The 10,771-nt window shown below is 43.1% G+C and overlaps 1 protein-coding gene across 1 annotated transcript; it reads left to right on the plus strand.

Moving 5' to 3' along the window:
* On the plus strand, positions 1-917 carry LOC141042954 (uncharacterized). The gene is made up of 2 exons (XM_073511865.1): positions 1-610; positions 772-917. The coding sequence occupies exons 1-2, from the start codon at positions 1-3 to the stop codon at positions 915-917; spliced, it is 756 nt and encodes a 251-aa protein (XP_073367966.1).
* The last annotated feature ends 9,854 nt before the right edge of the window (positions 918-10,771 follow it).

A 10,771-nucleotide genomic window follows, 5' to 3' on the forward strand; every position in this document is an offset into this window, starting at 1 on the left:
ATGGCAAGAATAATGCTCAGTGAGTATAAAACTCCTATTTGCTTCTGGGTTGATGCTATTAACACTACTTGTCATGTTATCTATCGTGTTTATCTTCACAAGTTCCTTAAGAAAACTTCTTATGAGCTTATCACTGGCAAGAAACCAAATGTTTCTTATTTACGTGTTTTTGGTGCACCTTGCTACATTCTTGATACGAATCATTCTTCCAAGTTTGCACCTAAATCACATGAAGGTTTTCTTCTTGGTTATGGCTCGAACTCGCATACTTATCATGTCTATAACTCTCACCACGAGAAAGTTATGGAAACAGTAAATGTGCGATTCGAGGAATCTAATGGCTCCCAAAAGGAGCACCTGCCAAATGTGATAGATGAACCACCAATTTCTGATGCTATTCGGCAAATGGCTATTGGGAGCGTTAAGCATGTTGAAGGAAATGCACCTGAATCCTCTGATGATGATGCCCCCGTGACTCGAAGTAGAACTCATCAAGCCACTGCCAAAGCTAATGCTCCTCCAAATGCAAATGGGAATCAAAATCCAAATGTCGATCAAAATGGCAACCCTGAAGGGAATGATGATACAAATGCTGCTGATGATGAAAATGGCAATGATCATCATGAAGGAAATGCTCATCCTCGAGTGGCTAATCGAGTTGAGCCTTCACTAATTCCGACGAACTTTAGAATCCAGGTTATCGACCCACAACTCGTTCACGCACTCGTTTGGCTAACTACTGTGACACTTTCCCCTTTGTTTCATTGGCAGAACCTACCAAGTATGAAGAAGCCATGAATGATCCAGATTGGATGAATGCCATGCAAGAGGAGTTTGTGCAATTCGAACTGAATGATTTATGGGAACTGGTTGACAAACCAAATCCCATGAAGCACAATATCATCGACACAAAATGAATTTACCATAATAAGCAAGATGAAAGTGGCATTGCGGTGAGAAACAAAGCACATCTTGTTGCTCAAGGGTACACACAGGTAGAAGGTATTGATTTTGGTGAAATATATGCTCCTGTTGCACGCTTTGAGGCAATTCGTATCCTTCTCGCTTATGCAAATTACAATGATATCCTGCTTTATCAAATGGATGTGAAGAGTGCTTTCCTCAATGGTGAAATTGATGAGGAAGTATATGTTAGACAGCCACCTGGCTTTGAACACTCTGAGTTACCTAACAAAGTTTTCAGGTTGAAGAAAGCTTTATATGGGCTGAAGCAAGCCCCTCGATCTTGGTATGGCACCTTGAAGAAGTTTTTGCCTGACAAAGGGTTCAAGCCAGCATCCATTGATCCCACACTTTTCACTCGTGCTATTGATGATGATCTATTCGTATGTCAAGGCTATGTGGATGATATTATCTTCGGCTGTACTAACAATGCTTGAAGCTTAGAGTTCGGGGAAATGATGTTCGGTAAATATCAAATGTCAATGATGGGTGAACTCAAGTTCTTTCTCGGACTACAAATTCGCCAACAGGCAAATGGAATTTTCATATCTCAGGAGAAATACCTGAAAGAATGCCTAAAGAATTTCAAAATGCAGGATTCCAAAATAAAGGGCTACAAAACTCCTATGCCCATGGATGGTAAGTTGGATGCAGATGTGTAGGGTAAGGATTATGATCAGAAGGCTGATCCCTTCTTTATCTTTGTGCATCCAGAACTGACATTATATTGGGTGTTTGCATGTGTGCCCGCTATCAAGCTGCACCAAAAGAATCGCATCACCAAGCGGTCAAGCGCATTCTGAGATAATTTGCTCACACCCCACCTTAGATTTATGGTATCCTAAGGGGGCACAATTTGATATCGTTGGATATTCAGACTCACATTGGGCTAGTGACTTGGTTGATAGGAAATCTACTTCGGGGACATGCCATTTCCTTGGTAGATAATTGGTTTGTTGGTCATCAAGGAAGCAGAATTGTGTATCTGTTTCCATGGCTAAGGCCGAATATATTGCTGCTGACGCTTGTTGCGCTCAGTTATTGTGGATGAAGCAGACTCTGAAGGATTATGGCATCAAGGTCAAGCATATCCCTCTATATTGTGACAATGAGAGTGCTATCAAAATTGCACATGATCCTATGCAGCATTCTGGCATGAAGCATATTGCCATCAGGCATCATTTCATTCGCGATCATGTTGCTCGTGAAAATGTTATCATCAATCATGTCAAGACCGAAGACAATCTCGCTGATATTTTCACCAAGCCTCTCGATGAAAAAAAGATTCTGTGTGTTACGGTGTGAGCTCAATATCTTGGACTTCGCGAACGTGCAGTAAGATGGACTCGGCACCCGTGCTAACACTTCCACATCTTAGAAGGAATGGGTGCAAAACACTCGAAGAGTTCAATTTTTTTGACAAAGTGAAATTTGCTTTCTGAGAGTGAATACATTAATGAAGAACTAGACTAACTGGGTGCCACAATAATTGTGCGACGCTCGGGGTCATACGGTTCTTATACAGAGGGTCACGCCACCACAATTTTCTTTCATTGGATTTATGTTTGATCGAAAGTTTTTGTGTTAGTCCGAATGCATTTCTCTCATAGCCATTTGTTCGGGTGTTTATATTTCTCTGACTGAGTGAAATTCCTAGGACCCTGTTTTCCCTCTGTTATTTCTCTTCCAGTCTATGTTGTTCCGTTACAAATGCTCAGTTTTACTCGAACAAATCTTTATATGGTGTCCTTGACCACGATTAAGATTCGGTTCGAACATTAATCTGTTTGGCGAAAGCTATCCAAAATTTGGGGTTTCCCTCCGAAGTCAGGACCACGATCTTTATGACGGTTGCCACGTGCAATCCATCAACTACCATCCAATCATGTCTGCTGAATCACAATAGTCTCTGAATAGAGGCCGTTCGATCGGATTCACAGCGTGTATTTCCTTTCGCATATAAAACCTGCACCGCCCCATCTTCCTTGTTCACTTCTCTTTCTCCTCACCACCGTCTCCTCTGAAACCCTCGCCATAGTGCTCCACCTTGAGCTCGACGCTGATGACCCCTTCGCCGCTTAACTGCTGGAGGTCACCGGAGTCTTTCTTCGCCGCAGCGGGCCATCTTCTTCCCCGCGCCACCGTAGCTACTGCACACCACCAAGCTAGGGTATGTGCAGTTCGAACTCGGGCCTCCGTCCTTCTCGTTCGACTTCGTCTGAGTTTAATTTTCACTGATTCTACCGCATATCTTAGATCTAGGGTCTTACTTTACTAGTGCAGATGTGGTTTGTAGCTATCCCTTGCATCCAAAACAGTTCTGATCTAGGGTTTGTGTTATGTCTCGCTCGAATGGAATGCCTAGCACGTTGACTAGTATAATCTTTGGATCTACTAGCTCGTCCTATACATTTCTTTCATTCAAAACATTTCTGAAAGTCTGCATCTAATTCTTCCTCAAAATGTTTTTGTTCAAAAAAAATCGCTGTGAGCATGTGTAACACTGTCCCCTTTTTCCCTCGAATCTATTCTCATTCACAGGAATATGCAATCTGTTGATGATTATGCTCGACCATTGAGTATGGCCGATGATGAAGAGGCAGTCATGGCACAACAAATGAGTCAAAGGCTCCAAATGCCAAGGGCCCAATGGTAGGCCCATGGACCAGCAAAAGAAAGAGATCCGAACAAGATCCAGCTGAGCAAGAAGAAAATGCTCCTAAGAAAAGGAGAGGAGGCAGAAAACCATACACAAACAATGCTGAAATGGTATCTCATAGTGATTACGACACCATTGAAGGAGAATCCAAGAATGTCAAAGATATGCACTTGCAAAGGATTCGGCGCCACTGGGTACGCAAGTGGTTCCACTATAAACCGGTTCATCCTCGGTTTGCGAAGAACTTTGCCTTCCATACTCCATGGGGTGATTGTCGTGAAATCGGATTCCTACGTGCAAGTGATCCCCAAGAGAGACCTCCGCCACCTCCTGATGCTGATGAGTCATCTCTCAAGACTCCTGCATCCTATCCTGATGAGCTGGCTAAATGCTAGAAGAATGCTAAGAAGAGAGCTAAAAAGGCAGAAAAGGATAAAGCTCGAGAAGAAGAAAATCATCGTCTTATCAAATCTGACATCGAAAAGAAAAGGGCTGAAGGAAAATCAGAGGGATGTTTGAAGCGCAAACATGATCCCAGCTCTGCTGCTCTGAAGAAAAAGAGCGCACCGAAGAAGAGGCCGGTTGCATCGGTTGGTAGAAATGATGAAAGTAAATCCTCCAACAAAGATGATCCTCCTCTAACAAGGGAAGAAGTTGATGCAAGTCTTTCCGAACAAGTGAACATCACTACTTCCACCATACTGCCTGATTTTCGAGCTCGTGCAGTTCCAATAGCACCTCCGAAGAAGATCACTTTGAAGAGAAAAACACCTCGTACCACTGTCACTATGGTGGATCATGTGGATACTGCCCCTCATCCTGAGGCGATTGACTTGCAAGATTTGGTTGTTGATGCCCCAGTAAGCATAGCTCAGCTAGGAGAGGAAATTCCAAAGCCAAAAGGTGAAGAAAACCACAGCTCCTTCAATCGAGCAAAGTGCTCCACGAGCTAATGTTCTGAAAGAAAAGGCTACTCAATTTGCTCCCACCTTGACTCAGCCATTGGCTTCTATGCCTCCAACCAAGCAAAATCCAGTGCAACCTACTCCAGTTGCATGGACTGATGACCACTCTGATGCCCCTCATTATTTCAATCAAGTGTTCATTATGGAGCACCTTGACAAATTTGTGGAAAACTTATTCGATGGAGAAGTAGCAACTTTGCCGATCCCTCCTGAAGTCGTTACTCAAGTTTCTGCTCTGGTTCAAGAAATGAGAGAAGATTATGTTGAGATCAATAACCTCACTGCCCAACTCAATGAGCTTGACAACCGAATGAAAGCTACAACTTCCAACTTTGTCATCAAGCAACTTGAACAATGTGGATGTCGATCGAGTTTTGACTATCCTTCGGAGTAGAAGGTTGGGATTCCATTCAGATCAGGATCATACTGTTCGAAAGATCTATCTCGGTCATCAAGCTCAAGCAACTGGCTACAATGACCTTGTCAAAGGGCATGTTGATGAATCTGCTCAGCGGAAACAGAAGAAGAAAAAGAAAATTGTTAAGAAGAACGCTCCTCCTCCTCCTACGAAAGAAAACTCTCTTGATGCCGTGCCACGGAAGGAAAACACTCTGAAGCATGTCATTCCCTCGCCAGTGAATGATCAAGTCACAAATGCTCCTACTACACCAAGGCCAACTGAACCAGTGCCTGTGGCCTCCCCTATTCATGAAGCAAATCCTTCTCAACCAAATGTATCAGAAGAAGGTGAAATTCCTCAGTATGAGCATGAAGCTTGTCCAGCTCATGTCGAACCAAATGAATCAGTTCCTCCCTCTGCATCTCAACCGTATGCCGAAGAACATCCCCATTAGTCCCCAGTGCCTGATAAAGCTTCAGTGTCACCTGCTAAAGTGTCTGCCCCCTCTCCACTGTGAATTTCACTCGACACTGCAAAAAGAACTTCAGATGTTGATCCTTCTACAATGAAATCTGTTTTTGCTCATCATTCAGACTCTGTAGTTTATGGCGATGAAGTGATTTCCATTGAAGATGATCTCAAATATCCATATCCTTGTGAACACCTGCCTTTTTTCTCTATTGGTGTTGGTGTTAAAGGGACACTTTACAATTGGAACACTCATCCTCTTTTCTTTCAAGAGAGTCCATACAACAAGCCTCACACCTCTGAATCTCCTCGGTTCTGGACTCAAGAACATGCTATATTTTACTCTCGGATCCTATATGACAGCCGCAAGATATTTGCTCATGGGTTCCCGAATATCGCTGCTATGAAGAACATTGCCTGCTTTAATCAAGTATTGCCACTTTGCTTCACACATGTCTTTGCATTTCAGCGTCCATGCAACAGAGAAATAATTCTTCAATTCTATGCCACTTTGTACATCTCTGGTGATGAATCTGATAGCACCAAGTGGATCATGGAATGGATGACCGAAGGGAAACGTATAAAATGCTCTGCAATAGACTTTGTCTCACACTTACATTTTGCTCGGCTCGAGCATGGCAAGGCTAAAATTTGAGTACACAACATTGATACCATTTCCGATGAAGATTTTCGTTGCAGCATGGACCAAGAGAAAATTCGTGACTACAATGGTCCTCCCTTGCCCGAGCATTTGACTTTTGGCAATCTGACTCTATACCACATGCTCACTTATACCATCTGTCCTCTGGCCAGGATGAATTCCGACAACGTTATATGTGATGTTCTTCGAAACAAAATTCATGCTATCTCCCAAGGATATATATTTGATGTCTAAGACATGTTTTTGCGTATACTGATGGACTCTGCTCAGCATCCTAAAGCCATTAAAGTCTTTGTGCCTTGGATTTAGAAAGTGGTTGATTATGCAATGCACACCAAATATTTGGCAAAAATCAGTCACAAAAGCTTCATTCCTCCTGTACGTGATATGCTGTGAGTCATGGAAGATTTTTCTTCGGGCAAAGTACCATTGTCAAGCCCTCTAGATTATCAAAATACTTTCGATGGGCCACGACTCCCTCAGCGTGATCGACAACCAACTACTCAAACCTCCTTCACATCTTGAAGTGAGTTTGCATACTCAACAACTGCTGTTGCAGCATATGGCCGAGGATCGCCGAAAGAACATCAGGCTACCGAACATAATGTGATCAACAACCGAACAAAAATTGTGCACATGATTATGGCTGAAAATAAGAAGCGCCTATGGAAATTGCTTCGAAAGTTCTTCTCCAAGAAATAGCTTAGCAACTCCGGTCTTAAAGAACTCTATAAGTATATTGATCAAGGTTTCTCTGCTGAAGACTTTCAAGATCGTATCACTCCACCTCTGGTAGCTCATGAGCCAACAACTGATTTACTTCGGTTTCAGCTGCGCAAGTTGCTCAATGAATCAGAAGCTACCTCACCAACTGAGAAACCAGCTGAAGGAAATGTGTTATCTCACAATAATCAACAAGCTGATTCTAGTGTGCCTTCATCTTCTCACCCTCATGCCAGTCATGAAGGAGCATCTGCTGCTGCTGACGATGAAGATATACCAGCCACTTCCGAATCCGAAACCGCTTCGGCCAGTTCTTCTGGAGATGCCTCAGAGTGAATCAATTTCACCTCTTTTGCACTCATGTTCTTCGTCACCTTTTGAAACTAGTTGACAAAAGGGTGAGAATTACATCGAGTTTCGATAGATTTGCTCTGATAAATTTGGTATCTGTGTTTATTTGATCCGGTTTTATGAGACTTTTTGAGCTATATCCTTAAAGACTATCTATGCTTGATACGCCTCCAACGTATCTACTTTTCCAAACACTTTTGCCCTTGTTTTGGACTCTAACTTGCATGATTTGAATGGAACTAACCCGGACTGACGTTGTTTTCAGCATAATTTCCATGGTGTTATTTTTGTGCAGAAATAAAAGTTCTCGGAATGACCTAAAAATCCACGGAGACACGTTTTGGAATTAATAAAAAATATTGGCAAAACAATCAGCGTAAGGGGGCCCACACCCTATCCACGAGGGTGCAGGGCGCGCCCACCCCCCTGGGGCGCCCCCTGCCTCATGGGCCCCCTAGACCACCACCGACCTCAACTCCAACTCCATATATTCACGTTCGGGGAGAAAAAAAATTTGAGAGAAGGATTCATCACGCTTTACGATACGGAGCCACCGCCAAGGCCTAATATTCCTCGGGAGGGCTGATCTGGAGTCCGTTCGGGGCTCCGGAGAGAGGAATCCGTCGCCATCGTCATCATCAACCATCCTCCATCACCAATTTCATGATGCTCACCGCCGTGCATGAGTAATCCCATCGTAGGTTTGCTGGACGGTGATGGGTTGGATGAGATTTACCATGTAATCGAGTTAGTTTTGTTAGGGTTTGATCCCTAGTATCCACTATGTTCTAAGATTGATGTTCCGATGACTTTGCCATGCTTCATGCTTGTCACTAGGGCCCAAGTGCCATGATTTAAGATCTGAACCTATTATGTTTTCATGAATATATTTGAGTTCTTGATCCTATCTTGCAAGTCAATAGTCACCTACTATGTGTTATGATCCGACAACCCCGAAGTGACAATAATTGGGACCACTCCCGGTGATGATCGTAGTTTGAGGAGTTCATGTATTCACTAAGTGCTAATGCTTTGGTCCGGTACTCTACTAAAAGGAGGCCTTAATATCCCTTAGTTTCCAATAGGACCCCGCTGCCACGAGAGGGTAGGACAAAATATGTCATGCAAGTTCTTTTCCATAAGCACGTATGACTATATTAGGAATACATGCCTATATTACATTGATGAACTGGAGCTAGTTCTGTGTCAACCTATGTTATAACTGTTGCATGATGAATTGCATCCGACATAATTATCCATCATTGATCCATTGCCTACAAGCTTTTCACATATTGATCTTTTCTAAGTTACTTCTCCGTTGCCACTGTTACAATTGCTACAAAACTGCTACTGTTACTTTTGCCACCGTTACCGTTACTTCCATACTACTTTGCTACTAAATACGTTGCTGTAGATATTAAGTCTTTCAGGTGTGGTTGAATTGACAACTCAGCTGCTAATACTTGAGAATATTCTTTGGCTCCCGTTGTGTCGAATCAATAAATTTGGGTTGAATACTCTACCCTCGAAAACTGTTGCGATCCCCTATACTTGTGGGTTATCAAGACTCTTTTCTGGCGCCGTTGCCAGGGAGCATAGCTCTATTCTTTGAGTCACTTGGGATTTATATCTGTTGATCACTATGAGGAATTTGAAAGATGAAAGAACCAAGATTTTCCCCTCAACTGCGAGGGGAGGTAAGGAATTGCTATCTAGCTCTGCACTTGACTCACCTTCTGTTATGAGTAAATTTGCGACACCTACACCTGCACCGGCTATTGATTCTGATATGTCGCTGATACGTCTCCAACGTATCTAGAATTTTTGATTGTTCCATGCTATTATATTACCAGTTTTGGATGTTTATGGGCTTTACTTTACACTTTTATATCATTTTTGGGACTAACCTACTAACTGGAGGCCCAACCCAAATTGCTGTTTTTTTTCCTATTTCAGTGTTTCGAAGAAAAGGAATATCAAACGGAGTCCAAACGGAATGAAACCTTCGGGAGCGATCTTTTTGGAACAAACGCAATCCAGGAGACTTGGAGTGGACGTCAAGCAGCGAACGAGGCAGCCACGAGGGTGCCCGGCGCGCCCTAAGGGGTGGGCACGCCCCCTACCCCGTGGGCCCCTCGTGGCTCCACCGACCTACTTCTTCCTCCTATATATATCCACGTACCCCGAGAACATCCAGGAGCACCACGAAAACCTAATTCCACCGCCGCAACCTTCTGTATCCGCGAGATCCCATCTTGGAGCCTTCGCCGGCGCTCCGCCGGAGGGGGAATTGACCATGGAGGGCCTCTACATCATCTCCAAGGCCTCTCCAATGAGTTGTGAGTAGTTTACCACAGACCTTCGGGTCCATAGTTATTAGCTAGATGGCTTCTTCTCTCTGTTTGAATCTCAATACAAAGTTCTCCTCGATCTTCTTGGAGATCTATTCGATGTAACTCTTTTTGCGGTGTGTTTGTCGAGATCCGATGAATTGTGGGTTTATGATCAAATTTATCTATGAGAAATAATTGAATCTTCTCTGAATTCTTTTTATGTGTGATTGGTTATCTTTGCAAGTCTCTTCGAATTATCGGTTTGGTTTGGCCTACTAGATTGATCTTTCTTGCAATGGGAGAAGTGCTTAGCTTTGGGTTCAATCTTGCAGTGTCCTTTCCCAGTGACAGCAGGGGCAACAAGGCACGTATTGTATTGTTGCCTTCGAGGATAAAAAGATGGGGTTTATATCATATTGCATGAGTTTATACCTCTACATCATGTCATCTTACTTAATGCGTTACTATGTTCTTCATGAACTTAATACTCTAGATGCAGGCAGGAGTTGGTCGATGTGTGGAGTAATAGTAGTAGATGCAGAATCGTTTCGATCTACTTGTTGCGGACGTGATGCCTATATACATGATCATGCCTAGATACTCTCATAACTATGCACTTTTCTATCAATTGCTCGACAGTAATTTGTTCACCCACCGTAATACTTATGCTATCTTGAGAGAAGCCACTAGTGAAACCTATGGCCCCCGGGTCTATCTTTTATCACATAAGTTTCCCATCTACTTTTATTTGCATCTTTAATTTTCCATCTATATCATAAAAATACCAAAAATATTTATCTTATCATTTTATCTCTATCAGATCTCGCTTTTGCAAGTTACCGTGAAGGGATTGACAACCCCTTTATAGCGTTGGTTGCGAGGTTCTTGTTTGTTTGTGTAGGTACGAGGGACTTTTGAGGAGCCTCCTACTGGATTGATACCTTGGTTCTCAAAAAATGAAGGAAATACTTACACTACTTTGCTGCATCACCCTTTCCTCTTCAAGGGAAAAACCAACACATGCTCAAAAGGTAGCAAGAAGGATTTCTGGCGCCGTTGCCGGGGAGGTCTTCGCTCAAGTCAAGACATACCAAGTACCCATCACAAACTCATCTCCCTCGCATTACATTATTTGCCATTTGTCTCTCGTTTTCCTCTCCCCCACTTCACCCTTGTCATTTTATTCGCTCTCTCTTTCCCGTTCTCCTCTTTCTCTTTCGCTTGCGTTTTGTGTGCTTGTGTGTTGGA

Source organism: Aegilops tauschii, chromosome 3 (assembly GCF_002575655.3).
Source record: "Aegilops tauschii subsp. strangulata cultivar AL8/78 chromosome 3, Aet v6.0, whole genome shotgun sequence".
Lineage (NCBI taxonomy): Eukaryota > Viridiplantae > Streptophyta > Magnoliopsida > Poales > Poaceae > Aegilops > Aegilops tauschii.